At 45.0% G+C, this 21,770-nt stretch overlaps 1 protein-coding gene across 1 annotated transcript in view; it reads right to left on the bottom strand.

Annotated features, from left to right (window-relative positions):
* Positions 1–21,770, bottom strand: part of LOC142777474 (uncharacterized) — a 45,138-nt gene that overhangs the window by 7,626 nt on the left and 15,742 nt on the right. Inside the window, exons 2-4 of the mRNA XM_075881941.1 lie at positions 2,102–2,343; positions 742–807; positions 375–683 (exon numbers count right to left, since the gene is read on the bottom strand). Of these exons, the coding sequence (XP_075738056.1) occupies positions 375–683; positions 742–807; positions 2,102–2,343 (617 nt within the window). The remainder of the gene's footprint in view (positions 1–374; positions 684–741; positions 808–2,101; positions 2,344–21,770) is intronic.

The raw sequence follows: 21,770 nt of genomic DNA, 5'->3' as shown, positions 1-21,770 counted from the left end.
TGCAGGTCTTTACATCTTGCTTGGTATGGCCGTTAAAGAAAATGAAAGCAAGTGCAATCTTTCCTTCGATTTGCTTGATTATTTCGTGAAACCAAGGTGTGCTGATCCCCATGCAACAAATCTGTCGCGTTAATGGATGGCGCAAAGGGGAGTTGCCGTTGAGGAATCTTTTTACCTCGAACTGCTGCCAAGGGGCCTTTTGTGCAGCCCCCGATTGAGTGTGGCTTTACGTCAAAAGCGGGAGCGAGACGATGAACCGTATTATCATGACCCAAGCGGAAAAGACACAGTGTCACATTTATACGAGAGTTTGTTGTGTCCTGCCTCACGCGGTGCCTAATGAAAAGAACTCAGCGGAAGATAAGTGGACATACCTGGCAGTCCCTGAGTAGCCTCCTGCTGCAGGTGCTCTCGTCACAGACGCGCAGTGAGGCCACGCGTTCCTCGGAGGCACTGAACTCGACGTTCCCGCCGTGGACACTGGCCGTCAATTTGATGGTGCACAGCAAGTCGCGCAGCTGGGCTGCCAGCGTGCGGCTGTTCTCGGCCAGCGAGTGCTCGTTGGGAGACGCACACGAGCTGTTCGCGTACTTCTCGGCCTGCTCGCTCACGAAGAACGCGTACGCCGCGTGGCTCACCAGGAAGCCGTACAAGCTGCTCAACGCCTGCGCCTGGCTCAGACTCTGCGGGCGATGAGAAGAATCATAACACCGCCTCGATAACGACGCACAATGCGCTCACCTGCAGAGTGGCTTGGTCCGGCGCTTCCATGACATCTTGTAGGGTGGAGCAACTTTCCGGAAGATTCTACAAGAGAGAAAAAGCACGGTTTAGCATAGATACTTTGCATCGTAGAATGCACTAGAAAGATTCAGGGCGCTCACATCAGTATTGCGGCGCAAGACGCTTTCAGCCACGTACCAAGCGGGACAGCTGCATGCAACGAACCTTCGAGCATGCAAGCACGTCCAACTAAGTGCAGCGATGTTAAACGAAAGCGTCAGGCGAGGCCAGGCCCATTCTTCAATCTCATCGCAACAGAATTGTTATTTCGATGCTCTGAAAGAAAGCGTATGTTAATGGAGCAGCTTAGTGAGTTAGGGGAATGAAAGGAGAGACAGACCTTGCAGAAGGCGAGTGTCGAGAAAAGACGTTAGCGCAGGCCACTGGTCTAAAAGCCACGCACGTCGATTGGACGACGACAGTCACGTCACAACTGCTGTTCCAAGCAATCGTCACTGCAGCCAAGGTAACGTTATGCCATTCAAGATGACCTTACCCAAACTCAAAGGAATCTAAAGTGCATTTCGCCAGAAAGTGTCATCAACTAGGCATCCCCGTAAGGTAAGTGAACAAGATCACAACAGACTAAACGCTTTGCGAACACTATGCACACAACCTCACACACAAAGTGTGCAGAAAAACATTTACGGCGTTAGAAATATACACCACTAACCTCGGACCCCTTATATGTCACCTGAACTGTGCCTTATGTGCAGTGTGGTCATTTGGGCGCAACAGTAGTTTAAGATGGGATGATACATACGCTAATAAGAACAAAACATATCTCTAGGTTCCGCATGTGCCCGACTCTCATTAGCACGCTTAAATAGTGGGGAGTCTTGTCTGAGACACTTCACAGAATTGAGGCTACGGAAGCGTGCGACAGAGAACGTGAATGTGGTGACTTCTTCACTATATGGAGGCGCGCCTGGCTCAAGTTCACGGCAGCATCCGGAAGTGCAACAAAATACAGGGTTGTGGAGCCACTACAACACTGCTGACCTAACTCGTGCTTTCTGAGGTACCTCTTTGACTTGTTACGCACCATGGAAGTACGTGCTCCTGAGGAATCCTAAATAAAAAATAGCGCCACAGTAATAAACCCACGATAATATATCACAATATCATAAACGTAAAGGCGTGTATTCTTGCCAACAGCTAGGTAATTTCCAAATGGCACGATATGGTGAGAGTTAAGGACTTGCAACTCCTGCTTAGACTATAGCATATCTAAGGCGGTTAGGATAAATGAGGTTGCAGCTAAGATATGAAAGAGCGCCACGTACTGCAAGATTAGTGACCGTCACAACTTACTTACCACAGACAGAAGCTTGCTGGCGTGCCCTAGGCACGCCGTGGTTCGCTCGCCAAGTATTTTCACGTATTCAATGGCAAACGTATCGGTGGGTGGACCTGCGGGTTGCACCTGAGGCAGGTCATCACTGCAAGGATAGAGAAGATCAGAGAAGTAAGCTTCGTCTGATATCCTCCTCCACTCCGGCGTCGATTTCGTGGGCATGGAAGTGACTGATTCTGACACTACAAGGAGCACAAGCCCACCTGGAAAGGGAGAGAGAAAAAAGAAACAAGAGAAGGAAATGTAGACACCACAAAAATAGGCCGAGAAGCGGCCATGGGCCTTGTTAAATTTATACTGGCCATGAAGCAAGAAACTTTGTTGGTGTTGTGAATCGTGCATCCAGAGGCTGTCGTCACCGTTTCTGGGTAAGCTAAGTTGTAGTCTCCAATGCTATAAAAACGCCAACGTATCACGCCAGCATATACTGGCTTATTTTTTTCTCCCTACCCAACCGACGTGTCCTATAAATGAGAATTGCTCATCGCACCAAGACGACGACCACTTCCATAATGTTTCTTGCTCCATGGGACATCAGCTAGCTTATTTGAAGACTGGATTTCCTAAATTTTTAATCAACCCCGTGTTCTACATCGCATACCGTGCGTGTATAGATTGTCAAAGATTTCAAGGCGGCTCACAATTATTCATGATGTAACGTGTTTGAAGCAACCAACACATCTCAAATAAAATGCTGCAGTACTATTACCTTCATCATCCCCACCAGCCTGACTACGCCCACTGCAAGGGAAAGGCTTCTTTCATGTTCCGCCTGTCAACTCGGTCTCGTGCTTGCTGCTCCCACTTTATACCCGCAAACTTTCCAATATCGTCTGCCCATCTAACTTTCCGTCTCCCGATTCCAAGCTTGCCTTCTCTAATAATACAGTCAGTGATCCTCAACGACTGTGGGTTATCTTGCCTTCACCTTACGTGCCCTACCCATGAGCTCCCTAATGAATATGAGAGTTAAGCATTAGCGTAAAGCAGCATAAATGAACTAATGCGTATTATATGGAGGAATGGAGACCCTTATTTAGCGGAGCCACATAATCACTGAGGTGTGCTTCATTTTCCTTCTCTACATTAGGAGGTCTGGTGTGTTTACGTGCTTTTAAATGCGAAGCATTTCAAAGAGAACTTTAGTGACTTTGGTCGTATCTATCTATCTATCTATCTATCTATCTATCTATCTATCTATCTATCTATCTATCTATCTATCTATCTATCTATCTATCTATCTATCTATCTATCTATCTATCTATCTATCTATCTATCTATCTATCTATCTATCTATCTATCTATCTATCTGTCTGTCTGTCTGTCTGTCTGTCTGTCTGTCTGTCTATCTATCTATCTATCTATCTATCTATCTATCTATCTATCTATCTATCTATCTATCTATCTATCTATCTATCTATCTATCTATCTATCTATCTATCTATCTATCTATCTATCTATCTATCTATCTATCTATCCATCCATCCATCCATCCATCCATCCATCCATCCATCCATCCATCCATCCATCCATCCATCCATCCATCCATCCATCCATCCATCCATCCATCCATCTATCTATCTATCTATCTATCTATCTATCTATCTATCTATCTATCTATCTATCTATCTATCTATCTATCTATCTATCTATCTATCTATCTATCTATCTATCTATCTTCGACTTTTAGCCCTCTTGTGTCTGCTGCGAGAATGATATCTCTACCAAAATTGATATCCCATAACACGACTGTATGACCAGCATAACTGACTAGTCTTAACATGATAATCATCATGAATGTCATGATTTACATTTCATGGTCTTGCTGCTCTTGCGGTAGTTTCGTTGACATGACATATTGCAAAACTGGCATGGTATGACATGACTGTATGGTGAATATAAGTGACAAACCATGCGGAAATCATGACATGCATGCTATGTAAGTCATGACTACACGCCATGCTCATGGAGCGTTCGCGGTCGTTTCGCTAGCTTCACATATACCAAATTTTGTATTACAGGTCACGAACGGACGACGAAGATAAATGACACGTCGACACATGAGAAATATAATTTCTGAGCCACGTAAAACGTGACTACATGCTACGCTCATAGCGTGTTTGCGGCCGTTTTGCTAGCTTCCCATATACCAAATTTGGTATTACGTGACGTGATAGACGACGAACATAAACGGCAGGCGCAAACATGATAATCATGATATGGAAGGCATGTACGGCATAATTTACGTCTGCCTTGTAATGTTGGGCTTATTTTGAAGTGACATACCAGCCTTCCTCATTCGTGCTTAGTGTATCATCAATTGCCACGTAGGATTTGTCATTTCTTTTTCCTTTTTTTTCTTGTGACATGATTTAACAGACAATTCAAGTTTGTAGTGTACAGTGGTGGGGAAGCTAGACTTGCGGACGTACATTTCCTGTTTCCCATACTGTACGCGCGCGCTGCGAGGGACACAAGAGGATGCCAGAGGATGGTCATTCTAACTGTATGCATTGGAATATTACTAACTTGTCGGTGCCCCCTCACAAAGTTTCTCACATAAGCTTCGCTGTATTCAAACAAAAAGCTTGCGTATACTCACGTTTCGCGTTAATAAACTTTCGTTTTAATGATTGATTTCAAACACTCGAAAATTTGCGTGGCAAGCTTTATGAAGTACCACAGCTTCTGACTAGATAACTTCCACTCATACACGGTATGAATCATCCAACATATAACAATTACTAGAGATATTGTTACGGGTAGGTTATTTATTGCAGAATTGCTGCATGAAAGATAAAAGCAACGATGGTTGCTGGTTGTTGTCGAACTGGTGCCATCCTGTTCACTCAGTACTCCGATTTATTAAACAACCTACCCAACACCTCCACTATTAATGTTACGGGCAGGTTATTTAAATGATCGGAGTACTGCGTGAACAAGATGGCAGCAGTCAAGAAACAACAAGCAACCATCGTCGTCTTTTTCTTTGATGCAGCAAGGTTGCGGCGGATGTTCTGTATCCGTAATGAAAGTGATAGACACAGTAAGAAATTTCTCGAGGCTTGCAAGAACAATTTGTGCATATGTTCCAAGAACGCTTTGTCCTACGAGTGCGAGGAGGATTGAATCAGCCTACACTGACATCAATTAGACAGTTGCATTTTTACAAGCAGGTATTTCATCGAAGCGTGGTTCTTTTTGTTAGCAGTTGCCGAGGGACAAAGGTGAAAGCACCTGACCACACGTCAGCAGTCCAATACGATGCAGTGGGTCCGAGGTTGTGTTAAATGCTTTATGCTCGAGACAGCGAACAAAATATACGACAGGGCAAGTCGCGTTTAATTCACTGTTCACCTTCTTGAGCCCCAATAGAAAGCATAAATGCGTGGAATCGCATGCATTTCACCGGCGTTGTGCAGGTTCGTTCACTACTAGGAGAGGAGCTTCTCGACTAATTAAGAACTTACAGTATGCAAATTACAATTTAGAAAACTATTCACAGCCAGGAACTTTGAGGGAATGCGAAAGGTGCACGAACTCTAATACTGATGGCATGCTTCTTCTGCTGAAATCGGCAAACTTGCAGGGGATACAAGGGCGTTCAATATTCTTAACAATAATGAAATACCTATGTTAACTAGCACAGGCAGTTAGAATGCCCCACGTGCCATCTCTTATCACGCCACAGCGCGGATCCTCCTGTACTACCGATGTGACCAGGCAGTACACTCCAAACGCGTTCCCGATTGAGCAAGCATGCGCCTCTATTTCCTCATCAAGTGTTTTTTTTTAATCTCAACTATTGTGGAAACGATTCTTGTGCACGCCGCCATGCAGGGGCAACCGTACCGTACGACCACTTGTTGACTCACGACTTGGTGTCCATGCTACGAGAATAAGCGATCTTGCCAACACAGAAGGTTCATCATGCTTGCATGTTTTCCCACCCGCCGATGAGAGCACGTGCGTATTAGATCCGTGTTTGCCAGCCGGTGTCACAGATGGAACGGTCGTGCGTCATTAGACACTGATAGTTTAGCGCACCGCGGCCCACTGTGACAGCAGTGGTTAAGGGAATACGATACCGCGTCGTTGCGTTCGTTGCGGACAACGCGTTTTAGTTCATTCGGATAGTGTTTATGCGTGCACTAAACTAAAAAAAGGGGGGGAAAAATTGAGAACGCTCGCCTGTATTTCCGCACGCAGCAATATTACGCGCTGCCCCATGCTCCCAACCGGGCTGTAGAAATTAGGCGCCTTCTTCTTCTAACCACTACTACGCAGTAATATTATTACTCTTTGAGGAACAATAGTAGTTAATGATTATGGACCAGCTAGCAAAAGCAGATGTTTTTTTTGGGAGGGGGAGGGGGATTTGTTTCCGCCAATTTTCCACGGTTCCTGGGATGTTCTAAATAGGAACCAAACTCAAATATTAGGATAAGTAATCTATTATAATTTCTCGTCGAAGCTACCTTTGCACAGTTGTTTGCCACAAAAAAAAGTAGAAAATAGTGAATCAGTTCTACACATATAGTTTGCTATCAAGGAAGTTAATAGGTCCACATCAACGCTGCAATCAAATTGAAGCGGGCGTCTGAAACCACTGGCAAGTTTTACGTGCACTACCTTAACCACAAAAACATGCTAACGCTAAATCTCAAAAATAGATTCCATACGGTAAACGCTATGGGTCGTTTAGCGTACTGCTCATGCGCATTTTGATCCCGCTGTACAATTAAGCTCACTAAACTATAACTGTAAATTGTCAGCACCATCAGCGTGCTGACGTATTAGTTCCACTGCCGTAAAAAGCGTCAACACGCGCATCGCTAAATGCACCCGGAAAAGCTGCAATGGACTTCGTATTCACCGATGTTTTTTTTAGGCTCAACAAAAAATGATGGTTGAACGAAACTAGATGCGTCTAAAATATACATATATGAACAAAAGACTACATCTGCACTTCCAGCATAAGATTGACTCGAAATATAACCAACATTAAAAAAAAAATGCCGGCTACACCACTTTTTTAGCACTCTGAATGTATGGTGCCAGCGCGATCCTGCGGACTCAGATCTTCCCTTTTAAGAAGGTGCGTCATGGCTACTTTCAGCATTCGCAGATATTAAAACATAATTGACAATTCAAAGATCGGAACAGTTTGAAGACAGTTGCATTTGGTTATGAAATTTTTGAATGGGTAGCACGAAAACAGGCACACGAAAAGAAGTACTACACGAATGGCAGTTGTTCTAATGTCCTTGTTTTCGCGTGACCCATTAACAAAATGCATTGACGTATATCACAGAATTGAGTTTTACTCGCCTGAATACATTTCGCGTTGAAGTTCACACATTTTGCTAATACAATTTTTCTACAAAGTAGAAGTGCGTTTTACTTTTATGCTTGCAGTCATCCAATGGCTGTTTACTGAAAAAATAATTGGCAGATCCCACGTACCGTGGGATTCAATGACACGTGAAGTAAGGAGGAGAAAGGTTGATAAGTCACATAAACATCAGCTAAACGTTACGAGGCGGACGTAAATTATGCCATACATGACTTCCATGTCATAAGTATCATGTTTGAGCCTGACCTTTGTGTTCGTCGTCCATTTACGTCGTGTAATACCAATTTTGGTATATGTAAAGCTTTATTGTTTGATATGTTCTGTTATCCATACCAAAACCACCATATGATTATGAGAGACGCCATAGTGGAGGGCTCCGGAAATTTCAACCATCTGGGGTTCCTTAACGTGCATCCAAACTTGAGCACACGGGTCTACAGCATTTTTACCTCCATCGAAAATGCAGCCGCCGCGGTCACTGGATTCGATCCCACGACCAGTGCGTGAGCAGCCGAGTACCCTAGCCACAGACCACCGTGGCGGGGCATGAGAAGCCAGCGAAACGGCCGCGAGCACGCTATAAGCGTAGCGTGTAGTCATGTTTTACATGACAGCATGCCATGATTATCATGTCTAGACGTGTCATTCGCCATCGTCGTCTATTCATGTCACGTGATACCAAATTCGGTATATCTGGAGCTAGTGAAACAGCTACTAGCACGCTATGAGCGTAGCATCTATTCACGTTTTACATGGCTCCCATATCATGATTACCATGATTCGACGGGTCATTTACCATTGTCGTCCGTTCGCGTCCCGTAATACCAAATTTGGTATACGTGAAGCTAGCAAAACAGCCGCGAGCACGTAAAGAGCGTGGCATGTAGTCTTGTTCTTACATGATACGCATCTCATGATTATCAAGTTTGCACCACTCATACACCTTCGTCAGCCATTCACGTCCAGTAATACCAAATTTGGTATATGTGAAGCTAGCGAAACAACCACGAGCACACTATGAGCGTGGCATGTAGTCATCGCTTACATCACATGCATGTCATGATTTCCCCGTTAGGGTCTGTCACTTGTGTTCGCCCTGCAGTCTTCTCATACCATACGAGTTTTGCAATATGTCATGTGAACGAAACTACCGCAAGAGCAGCAAGACCATGAATTGTAAATCATGACATTCATGACATACATGTCATAATTTTCGTGTTATGAGTAATTACTTTTGCTCGTCATACAGTCATGTTATGCCATACCAATTTATGTATTGATACCATTATCCACATGACCAGGAGAGCTAAACGTAGTAGATAGATAGATAGATAGATAGATAGATAGATAGATAGATAGATAGATAGATAGATAGATAGATAGATAGATAGATAGATAGATAGATAGATAGATAGATAGATATGGTCAAAGTTCGCTAAAAGAAGGCTTCACATTTAAAAGGTGCAATCACGTGTACACCATTATGCAACCTTGGAGTCTCTCAGAGCCGATTCATCCGGTGAAGGCAATCCGTCACCGACATGAACGTTCTCTCCAAGAAAAGCTTGACGCACGCAGGTGAAAGCTCCACTGCCCCTTCCTTCGACAGCCGTTACTTTCTGTTTCTCACTGCGCCTGAACTGATACGCTCCCTTCGTGGGCGAAGCGACCGGTGTACACGCCGTACCACACACCAGGATGTAGTGTGCACGTCAGCTCCCTCTCTCTTTATGTAGCGGGATTTCCAGCGCATTGAGTGGAACGCCAACGGCAGCACGGACGCGTTCGCACGATCCTCGGCGATTGCACTGGAAGCACGGGGACGTCCCGGGAAGCGCACGTTTTATGCGCGACGCGGGCGCCTCGTATAGCATCGGAAACATCTCTGTCCTCGCCGCTTCCACGGATGCCGGGCGAGTGCTACGTGCTCTCCAGTTCACCTCCGCCCCCGCGCGCAAAACATCTCGCGTGTCGTGACGCCCTCCGGCCGATGGATAAGCGGCGCGGCTGCCGCCGACAGGTTCACTCTGGCGAGTGCCGCGTCGGGGCGTTATGTAAGCTTCAGTATGGTCATCTGTTGAGCTGGTTGGTTCGACATCATTCTTGATTGAAGGGAGCACGGATTTGCTTAGAAACAGAACAGAAAGGACGCTCCTTTCCGCCGTGCGTTCTTCTCTCCCCTAAGCAAGGCATGATCTAAGCTTGCAAGTGGATTTATTGCGTGCTTGGTCATTGCACGCGACATCGTTGGCCGCTGTGCAAATCAAGTGCGTTTTTATGTTCAAAGAATGGTGTCGTCTCAGCGCACTTCTATTTGCTGCACTTCGCAGACACATAAATGTCACAGTACTTCTTTTTTTGGTACCTTCTCGTTCAGGGGCAGTGTACCACGCAAAAGCCGCCACGGTATTCTAGTGGTTATGGCTACTCGACTGCTGCCCCGCAGCTCACACGGTCGAATCCCGGCCTCAGTGGCCACCTTTTGGATAGACGTGAAAATTTCTTGATGCCCGTGTACTTAAATTTGGGTGCATGTTAAAGACGCCCACGTAGTCGAAATTTTCGGAGCTCCCCACTACGGCCTCTCGAAATCACATGGCTGTTTTGAGGCTTTAAAATCTAGCAGTTGATGTTAACGAAACACACAAAGAAGGACACGAACCAGGGACGAAGGCCAAACGTTCACTAACTCCGTACATTTTTTTTCCGGAGGCAAAACACCACCAGAGAATCAAAAATACATGCGCACACGTGCTCTGCCGTAGTGTTCTGACGAGGACAAAGTACACAACGTTCATGTTCATGGCTTTACGTGCGTGCGTTACCTTATTCTAGGTGGTGCAAGTTAATCTAGATTACCGCAGGCCTCATCACAATACCATAGTTTTAGTAGGTAAAACATCAAAGTGGAATTGCACACACAAACACACCTTTTCAAGCTCACGAGAAAAGGCATTAGATATCAGAATACGACAGAACTATGCTATGTCGTTATGCGTGCAAATTACAAATGTTATGGTATCACAGTTCTTGACGCTCTTTGGCCATCCCTGGCACCAGCAGCATAAAGCGCCAGGCATCATCCTCACACTGATTAACGAACTTTGAAAGAAAAATGTTTTCGCTTATTTTGTAAAATAATGATTGAATAGTTATTTGTGTTCTTGATGTCTAATGCCCTCTAAAACAATATAGAGTAAAAAGGGGTGTCTTTTTTTCCCACAACAATAATCGTCATCAGGCTTGCGTGTGCTTCCTTTCTTGAAAACTTGACGCTGGCCACTTTCCTATCGAGAATGCAATGTAACCCTGATAATGGGTATGTCGATCATGACCGGAATGTACCGGGCGCGGGGCGATAGCGCAAGGATGGAACGCAATATAGATGACGATTATTGTTGTGGGACAAAAAGACACCCTTCTTACTCGCTCTTTTTTTAGAGTGTGCCTTCCTTGGTTGGCATTTTACGGCCGATTCTGCGGCATGCGGCTATATTTATGTGTAGTTTATCGCCATCCGTTGAGTTAAAAATAAGAAAGTTGTACGATTTGCAACACCAACGATCGCTACCGAAGCCGTGGATATCATATCTGACAAATAAAACAGACATTCTAGCAGCCGAAGTGCAGTAATTTGGAGACGGGTGTAGACAACAGCATCTGGGGTTTTACGTAGCGTAATCGCGATATGATCATGAGAGACGCCGCAATGAAGGGCTCCAGAAATTTCAAACATCCGGTGTTCTTTAACCTGCACTGATATCGCGCAGTGAATGGGCCTGTACCTTTTCACATCCAACGAAATCCTACCGTTGCAATCGGGTTCGAGCCCGATGTCTCTGGGTGAGTAGCCGAGCATGCACCATAAACACCGCTCCACTGCAGCGGACAAGGGGCCGAGTAGAATAGAACAACTAAATCTGTAAACATTGCAGACGTATGAAGTCCGTTGCGCAAAAGCTTTTATCATAGTGCCCTGAGCGAAATAATAGACATGCGTTTAAAAAAATAGTGTAGTCATCTTTGGGTGCACGTTAAAGAACCCCAGGTGGTCCAAATTTTTGGAGCCCTCCACTACGGCGTCTCTCATAATCTTACGGTGGTTTTGAGACGTTAAACCCTCATATCAATGAATCAATCGTTTAAAAAGAAATAACAAAATTGTGCGTGAATTTGCACACCACTCACGTTACTGTTCATAAGTTGATTGGTTAGGACCGATCGCGAATGTCAGATCATGTTCGTGTATAGTAATCTGTCATTATATGAACTTGCACAGCTTACTTGCTATGCCACAACTTTCGTGAGGGTTTGCGTAATTTTTCCTATGTAACCATTTAGCCGAGTATTAAATATCTTCCTTGTCGTGCAACATTGCTTGATAGAACTTGCTGCATCTTGCCTGCTCGTAGCCCCACTGCGGTGGTCCAGTGGCTAAGGTACTCGGCTGCTGACTCGCAGGTCGCGGGTTCAAAGCCCGGCTGCGGCGGCTTCATTTTCGATGGTGGCGGAAATGTTGTAGGCCCGTGTGCTCAGAATTGGGTGCACGTTTAAGAACCCCAGGTGGTCGAAATTCCCGGAGCCCTCCACTACAGCGTCTCTCATAATCATAAGGTGGTTTTGGGACGTTAAACTCCACATATCAATCTATCAATTGCCTGCTCGTACGCTTCCATGAATATATTACCAAACCCATGTCAGCTCCAAACTGAACTGTACCTAGGACGTGTTAACCTTGTCAGGCACTCTGCTGGCATACACATTTTCCGGAGGGCTAGCCATGTATCACTTACTCAAAACTAAAACTGAAATGCTGGCGACGATCAACACAGCCTTTGCGTCTGAGCGAATGAAAGGGATACGACTTCATGAGCCAAACCCATGTGGCTGATTCTGCAGGCGTTGTCGGACGCGTTTTCCTTTGGCCACTTTCTTCTATATTTCATGACATGAGCAATCAGTAGTCCTATCCACGTGTGAGCATTGAATTACACCGTTTCCAGTTGATGGCCCAACGCTTTCAAACGTGACGCGAATAGAGCATCCGTGCGTCAATGCTAGGGCTGTTTGTTTCCGCATCCCCTTCGCTTGTCGCAGAGGCACATGCAAGACATACCATGCGCGTTTCCTGTAATCTTTACACTCTCTCCATTGGTGATTACGCATCACTTTGTGTCTTCAAATGTCAAATGACGTCTGGTTCTTCTGCGGTTATCGCTTGCGCGAGTACGTCCTGCTCCTAGTTTACAACGGGCGGCGCAGAGAAGCAAACAAATAGATATTCCAGCCGTGGCATACGGGACTTGGCTCAGAGTAGCACGCGCTCTCAAAGTGTTCAAGTAAGAGAGGCTTCAGGGGCACAAACAAAAACGAGGAGCTGGAGCAGTGGGACGCGGACTCGGTATGATAAATACTTATCGCTCGCCAGGGTAACGCTGTTCTATTACTGTCACCGAGGCAGTCGGGTTGGCCGTCGATGGTGTCATTTTCATGGACCTTTGTGAAGAATGCTGCTGGTGCTCACAACAAGAGCATCGTAAAGCAGATGGCGCAAAAAAACAGTGCTTCGTTTTTTTGCACCTGCAAATGAACTACTCATGCTGAGACACTACGTGACGAGCTTCTGTCAGGACACCTTATGGATAGGGACAATGTAAGACCGGAGTCATCGAGCGTTCATCATCGTTTGAAGTACTGTACCAGTTTCGCGACGTCATGAAGGGACGTCCTTAAAAGGGAAATCCTTTCAACGATTGCAAGTTCGCGAATGTACGCTCTGTAACAAAGAGCGCTCTCAGACGGCATTATATATACAGGACACTGATACTGTGGTATCACCCCTTGGCCAGCGCTCATCCCCTGGTTATTCAACCAAAACACGGAGGAAAATTGAAGCTTTAAAAAGAATACTCTTGAAAAAAAGTTTTGCAGATGTTCTTCACTTCTTTGATTGACGTTGGCATTTTATTCACTTTTATCAACATTATCAAACAAGTGGTGGGTCACGATCTATTTGATACATATGATGAGTAATGTTAGACTTATTTTGACCTCTAATCAGACAGCTACAGAGACTTGACGCAAATAAATGAAAGAATAATATGGCGAGAGGAGAAAAGAATGGTAGAGAGGGAAAGGAAGGGAGGTCAACCAGTCCAGGATAACCAGTATGCTACCCTACACGCGGCAAAGAGATAGGGGAGGCTGAAAGAAGGAGAGGAAAGAGAAAAAAGAGACAGAAATATAGCATACTAAACAGCCTCTGCAACAAGCACCTAGTCATTCCATCAATCTGGCGTAGAAACGAGACATCACCCTCCCAATCGCTTGGTCCGCCTTCCTCAAAAACCTCAGCAGTTCCATGGTGACCTTCAGCTGCAATGTCCAATGTGGCTCAGTGGTAGAATACTGGGCTGGCGGGCAGGGGAACCAGGTTCAAATCTTATTGTGTCTTTGGTGTTTTTCATTTACCGTTTTTTTCTTGTTTCTTGCGATATTCGTTATGGACACCGGCGGCGGCCACGGTGGACAACCATGGCGCCGCACGTCACCTGTGTTCTAATCATGACAGCTTTCGCTGTAAAATGGCGCCACACTCTGCGCGTTGTCGGCATTCCTGGCAAACAAGCCTCGATTCCGAGAGTATGTAGAAAGGAGTCGCCTTGAGTTGAAAAACATGCGGTTTGTGCCTGTCAGCGCTGCGTCATATTCAGGGGTGATGGGGGCCCATAGCCTACCGCGTACGTGGACTCTGTGAGTGCGTGTACCTGTGGCGTGACCGTAATTATTTCTCAGTGATGAGCTCCCAGCAAATTGTTCTTTGTCCGACGTACCAAAATACTATCATCATCACAAACAGGTACCCGCCAAAGAAATCGGGTAAGTCTCACTACTAATCACTGCTCCACTTCAAAATGGAAGAGAGCACTTCGCCCAGCAACAAGTGTGGCGAGACTCCGGGTACGTAAACGAGATATTCTACAAGGAACGGGAAAGGGAACGACAGCTGCGAGAAGATACCGAAGTTACAGAAGGCCTACGACGATGTACCCGTAGATCTATGACCGGTTCGAACGCTTGGTCTCAGCACGAGTTTCAGTCTCTAGAGTGGGCACATTCGTGTGGTGTCTGTGGTTTAACTCGAACCTCTCTGAGTTCACAATCAACGTTCTAGCACAACACGTAGATAAAGCTTAGCAACGACCTAAAAGCAACATAGAAGCAGCGGGATTAGTCTTTGGAATAGTTTAGGCTCTCTCTTTTATGCCTTGCGAGGCTTAATGCAACACTCACAATTTTTTTTTCTAAGCTCAAGTGTATTCCCGCAATTCAACTGCTACAAACTTACTCCTTGGGCTTATTTGCTCTTCGCCACAGATAGGTTGACTTTAGCTACCCTGCATTGAGTATCTCTCTTTCGAATCCAGCTAACCAGCCTTCCCGTGCATCTACTTGACGATCTAAATGAGCGGCCGACGCCCAAACGATCGTGTAAACGTAAACCTACAAATGTATGTTACTTTTCAGTCGGCAGCTACGCTGGCGATAGGGTGTTGGTCTCTGGAGAGCCGCGTCACGTTTCTATAGGGCGCGCCGACTTACCCCGGAAGCGAAGAATGGTCTTGCTTCCGGTTTACGCTTCAGTCGTCCGATCAATCATGCAATTCCAGAAGCCTGGCAAAAGAAAAACATGCGCGCCGAGGGTGGGTGACGGTGGAAGGAGCATGCAGCCTAATCTGCGACGGCGCGCCCCAGATTTGTCGCTCCGACTTCTCGTCTGCTTGTCGGCGTAAGAAACGCTGCAAATACTTGCTATTCGCACGATGATTCACGAATCTAGATCTGAGCTTGCGGCTGCCATCGCCTAATCAGAGCCGTAATGTTAGTAGTCTCTAGCGAACTATAACCGTGTTTTGACGAAAAGTTACGGACGAATGTCTCGCAGAAGCAATTGTGCGATGGAAAGACACGTTTCGAAGCATGGGCCAACTTTAGTTTCTCCAGATTCTCGATGTTTTAATTTTCATGCTCACCATGCTCACACTTGCCGAAGACTATCACGAAACTAGCAGGCCAGTTCGGGTGACCAAGGCGGGCAAAATCCACACATCGACGCGGATCTTCGCGCCATCAGTGAGAGGGCCAAGAGCTGCGCCAGGCAGCGCTTCAGAATTTTCCCCGGACATCAGTGTTTGTTTTTTCGCAACGATACTTGACGGCCGCTCATCCTCCTCCCACGTCCCCCCCCCCCCCTCTCAGCCGCAGTACGTGCGCCGTACTCTTATTTGGTCGCAAGGTCACAACTGACAGCCAACGCAAGGTATAGGAAAGACGGGCTGGGTGAAAACCACATGAAGCCTTCCGGGGTAAAACCGGAGGACTGCGTGGAAAGAGTGCTTTGATTTTCGTCCCCTCGATTCAAAACGAGAAACCGCGACGTTTCCTTTTCACGCGACGAGGCGTTAGTGGCGTCCTACTGGCATGATATGGCCCCGTATTAGTGGCACGCGCTGTCTTTACACCAGCGGGAATGTAATAGCTTTTTCCTGCACAGTGTTAAAGCGCAGCCATCGTGAAACCGTAGCTGAGAAGGTATAGCTGTCAGCGCTTTCCGCTGGGCGCTGGGAGCTTGTATGTGGTCGCAATACGCCATAACAACTACTCATTTTATCGTATATTTCACTGTATCAGCAGGGTACCCTACTGCCCAAATGTGGCTTGATAAGCACTGGCAGCCATACATTTCTGATATTTTATAGGCATCACTGTATAACCAAATATCACTGCACAAGAGGAGTATATGTTACACATTATACTATGCAGACTCTAGATAAGTGGTGCTTACTTTGTCGCGAACATAAGTTCATTGATCCGTGAGTGTTTATGTTTACTGATGTACATTAGTGGCTTTTTGCGTGTGGTGGCAATGTTGCTTGAGCCAAGACTGATGACTTCAACTACCAGGCGATCAAGGTAGAAACGCCATTTCTCGTCACAAAGAGAGAAAGAGAGCGAAGAAAAGCCAAACAATGGCTCAAGAAAATAAAAAAAAAGACATCACAGATGTCTTTGTACCTACAAAAGAGTAATTATGGTGGCATGAAGAGATCTCAAAGAACACATCTTGCAGTTTTCGAGCAATTTTCTGCAGCTAAACTGCACATATGTCGTTATCACATCACAGCCGAGGAGCGGTCGGTATCTCTATATAGACTGCTGCTCGAACATACCTCAAATGACTTAATGACTCTTCGATGTATACCGTCCAACATTCGTAGATCTGTAGACGGAAAGGTCGCCAAACAAACACTGAACTCAGCTTTAGTGTTGTCAATTATATAGTAGTGATTTTGCAGCTAATTCACTCTCTCTGCCTTTATATTGTTACTCCTTTATGCTCCCGCCAGAAATTAGGCAACTGCAAAGGATCAAAGACGGGGCGTAGCAATTAAATTTCGTATTTGAAGTAGCGCGAAAGCATTACTTGTGGTTGTCGACGTCTTGTGCTCACATCTTTTGTGCTACTTTGGATATGAAGTAAATTTTTTTTGAAGTTTTGCAATTTAAATATTTTTTTATGGGTGAAGGGGCTAGTCAGCTGTGGCATGCAGGTTTTTTTTCTAAGCACCCAACCACGTATACAGTGTTTTTTCATGAACTTGTCACATGGTAGAATAAATTCAAACTGGGTTACACATATTAGCGCGAAGAACAAAACAACGAGCGCAAGAAATAAGACGAAAACAAGTGATACTCTAGATAAATTTGTAAATAGATTTGTAAAAAAAAACAGCCACGTGAGCCTTTCATTTCGTGGCGGAGCAAAAAAAGGTTTGACCACCCGCGAGATTACGCACTTGTGCTCAGTGCCACTCGTTAGTCAGTACGTGTAATAGCTGCCTCATTAGGAGAACCAAAAGGCAAGACATTTTTTTCTGGTATATACACTCCTCCATTAAAACATTGGATTTCAATCAACCAAAGGAACAAGCAAGATTTCGAACAGACTACTCAACGATCGACCACATTCATACTATTCTCAGAGTATAGCCAACCACTATACATAGCCTTTATAGATTACGAGAAGGCGTTTGATTCAGTAGAAATATCAGCAGTCATGCAGACACTGTGGAATCAGGGCGTCGATGAAGCATATATAAACATCCTGGAAGAAATCTACTGGGTATCAACTGTTACGATAGCACTCCATAAAGAAAGCAAGAGAATACCAATCAAGAAGGGTGTAAGGCAGGGGGACACAATTTCTCCAATGCTATTTACCGCGCGTTTATAGGAAGTTTTCAGAGGCCTAGAATTAGAACGGTTAGGCATAAGAGTTAATAGAGAGTACCTTAGTAACCTGCACTTCGCCGATGACATTGTATTGCTGAGTAAATCAGGGGATGAATTGCAACTCATGATTACGAAGTTAGACAAAGAGAGCAGAAAGGTGGGTCTTAAAATTAGTCTGCAGAAAACAAAAGTAATGTACAACAACCTCGGAAGAGAGCATGAAGCGCTTCGAGATAGGCAATAGTCTACTTCAAGTTGTAAAAGACTATGTTTACTTAGGGCAGGTAATAACCGTGGAGCCAAACCACGAGATTGAAGTAACTAGAAGAATAAGAATGGGGTGGAGCACATTTGGCAAGCACTCTCAAATCATAACAGGTAGATTGCCACTATTCTTCAAGAGGAAGGTATATAACAGTTGCATCTTGCTGGTACTTAGCTACGGAGCAGAAACCTAGAGACTTACAAAGAAGGTTAAGCCTAAATTGAGAACAACGCAGCGAGCAACGGAAATGAAAATGATAGGTGTAACTTTAAGAGACATGTAGAGAGCAGAGTGGATTAGGGAACAAACTGGGGTTAAGCATATCATAGTTGAAATCAAGAAGAGGAAATGCACTTAGGCCGAGCATGTAGCGCGTAAACAGGATAACCGCTGGTCATTAAGGATAACTAACTGGATTCCCAGAGAATGCAAGCGGGTTAGGGGGAGACGGAAGGTTAGGTGGGCAAATGCGATTAAGAATTTTGCGGGTGTAAATTGTCAGCAGCAAGCACAGGACCGGGTTAACTGGCGGAACATGGGAGAGGCCTTTGTCCTGCAGTGAACGTAGTCAGGTTGATGACGATGATGATGATAACAATCCTCCATGTAGGCTCTAAGTCATGTCATTCTGAGGACATTTATTGCATTCATACAACAGTGAATAAAGTCCAAATAGATGTGTTACCGCAATTTTTTTCGTGCCAAGGGTACAACAAAATCGTATGGTTTAGATGCACAGGTATTCTCTTTAATAGAACATGGGTGTATAGCTTAGGATAAAAAACACTCGTTCGTTTTAGCATGAGGGCATGAATTTAAGTCCCAGCATTAGAAAGAACCATTTTGTTCTTTTTTTTATTTATGCCCAGGGCACTACGGGTATGACCAGCAGCTCGTGGCGCTGAAAGCAGTGAAGCAGGTAGACCGCGGGGCCATACCAGAGTGTTCGCTTTGTACTTAAGCATAGTTCTATATGGCGATACTGACCATTGTTCATTATCAGGGATGTAGTAGACCCGTGTGCTGAGATTTGGGTGCACGTCAAAGTACCCCAGGTGGTCGAAATTTCCGGAGCCCTCCACTACGGCGTCTCTCATAATTGTATCGTGGTTTTTGGGACGTTAAACCCAACAAATCAGTCAATCATTACCAGGAATGTTTCCCACATATAGGTGCTCTTGTGATGCGTGCACATACAGGAAGAAACTAAAGCGTGTGCATTGCAAGTGTTTTTTTTTTCTCTGGAGAAGAAGAGGTTCTTGTATAGAGCCTTTCGCTATTTACACACACAGGTCAAACGGCTTCCGGTGTCGTGCACTGACGCACTCTAGCAGCATTAGCGGGAAACAAAAGCCTTATCGAGTAGCCCGTGCAATTTCTACACCTTCCTTTCTGTGACTAGCCAAATGTCTCATGTATATTTTCTTCTAACCTACACACAGCATTATAACAGTTAGTCCATATTTCCAAGGGCCTTCCTTTATTTAGAAAGCGGCAAGAGAGTGTTCCTTTACTGTAGCACAACATAAAAACAAACTTTCTCCTTCAGTGTTAGAAGTTACCCGAAGTTTGTTGGGAAGCAACACATGCTGCTGCTATTGTAATCCTGAAACCAAGTTAAAAAGTGAATAAGTGAGCTGTTCGTGGCTTTGCTGGACTCCGAATCGGTATTTAAGAGCAACCGCCTCTGATGTAGACATGTATGCTCATGCCCGATATATATATATATATATCTGTATATATATATAAAGATGTGTATACCTAAGGGCTCGTTTTCCGTGTTTTGACACAACATTATTGAGATCTAACTGACAATAATGCCAAAAAATGTATAGGGGAAGTTATTAGAACAAATGTAATGTAAATAAGAAGAAAGAAAAGCGGGTGAAAAAATAACCAGCAGTGAGCAGGAATCGAACCTGCGACCTTCGAATAACGCGTTCGATGCTCTAACCACTGAGCTATCTCAGCGGCCTTTCCACAACACACTTTTTGGGTTCGTATGTGAATTGAAACGTAGGAATATATATATATATATATATACATATATGTGTGTGTGTGTGCGTGTGCGTGTGCGTGTGCGTGTGTGTGTGTGTGTGTGTGTGTGTGTGTGTGTGTGTGTGTGTGTGTGTGTGTGTGTGTGTGTGTGTGTGTGTGTGTGTGTGTGTGTGTGTGTGTGTGTGTGTGTGTGTGTGTGTGTGTGTGTGTGTGTGTGTGTGTGTGTGTGTGTGTGTGTGTGTGTGTGTGTGTGTGAACCCTTTCCTGTTAATGAACACCTGTCAGTATAGCTCTTGTCCTCGTCTACTCTTTTGCGTTCGTCGCTTTCATGCAAGCGCTAATATGTCTCAGCCAGTTACGCACGACCGACTAGCTCAGCAAATAATTCTTTTAAATATGAAATTATGCAAGAAGTTGGCTTGATCAAGCTGCATTTCACAGGCGCTGTTCTCGCAGGAGAACGCTACTGTCGCTCTGGCATTATCACGTGAACGATTCCCGGCTGTTATTGGTGAGTCAGAAGTAAGGTATGTCAATACTACGGTGGTAATACTTCTCGCCCCACTCGGAGAGTCCATCCAGTGCCGCTAATTTTACTACAACAACAGATAGCGTCAAATCATGCTTATTTCACCCAGTGGTAAACGTCGGCTAAAGACGTAGGGATTTAAGGACTATATAGTGCCCCATTACACGCTATGATACGTTACCAAGCAGCAAGGTTTTCCCAACAGCTGCAGTCGATGCCATAAACTCCTCTTTACGTCAGGTCGGGAAGAGCGAATGCTTTATTTATGCCGCTAGAATGGTACCGCCGAAGAAGAATTATAATGCGGCGACGTATATTTCGTATGCTTTATTGCGCCAACATCGTCCACCTTTTGGACAATTGGCCTGTATTTCTGGCAGTAATTTCACCGCAGCGGATCACACGATAATCAAAATAACCAATAATATGAGCGAAAGAGTCGCAAGAAGCAATGCACATATATTGAGCTGAAAAAAAAAAGATGCAGTACGTAGACATAACAATTAACTTCGTGGTTGGTTGGTGTATACGACCGAACAACTTCTGGTGACACGCCGTATGTATATATGCTCGCCATTTCGATGCATTCTATACAAGCTCTTTAGGCTTACCTTGAGATTTTCCCTACGGTCCTAAAAATAGCATGTAAACATCTTGTACTTTCTTCTCTGTCTAGTCTAGCTTAAGCCAGAGACTTCTACTAGGTCACCTGTCCTATCTTGTATTGCTTATCAAGACGTTAAACCCCGTGAACAATCTAATCATCAAAAGTCAGGCTGTTCTTTATGTTGGAATTTTTCGTTTGCCTTTAATATAGGAAGTATGCCAGTTGTGCTCATTGATGGGCATGTTATTCAAAAAAGATGAACTCTTTCGTCTGCAAACTTATTTATTGCGCTGGAAGCAGGCATTGTTATCTTCCCGGGATCAACTATGCTGAAAGTGTGCTCCTCGTCTTTGTAGCTTCCGAAGCGTAGATGCGAAAGGGCGCTCAAAGTGTGCGGGAAACTACGCGAAAAGCAGCAGTGCTGGCGGCAGCAAGTAGCGCTTCAAACATACAAGTCACGTGTCGCTTCAGCGACGCGAGCCTCCACGACTGGCCGCATTGTTTTCTTCCGTTCCACGACGGAGTGTGGCTGTCGTCTTTGAATGAAGTGAAAGACGGGTAGAGCAGAACGCCAGTCTCGAA

This window comes from Rhipicephalus microplus, chromosome X (assembly GCF_043290135.1).
Source record: "Rhipicephalus microplus isolate Deutch F79 chromosome X, USDA_Rmic, whole genome shotgun sequence".
NCBI lineage: Eukaryota > Metazoa > Arthropoda > Arachnida > Ixodida > Ixodidae > Rhipicephalus > Rhipicephalus microplus.
The sequence above is the reverse complement of the archived record's forward strand: the minus strand, read 5'-3'. Positions and strand labels throughout refer to the sequence as shown.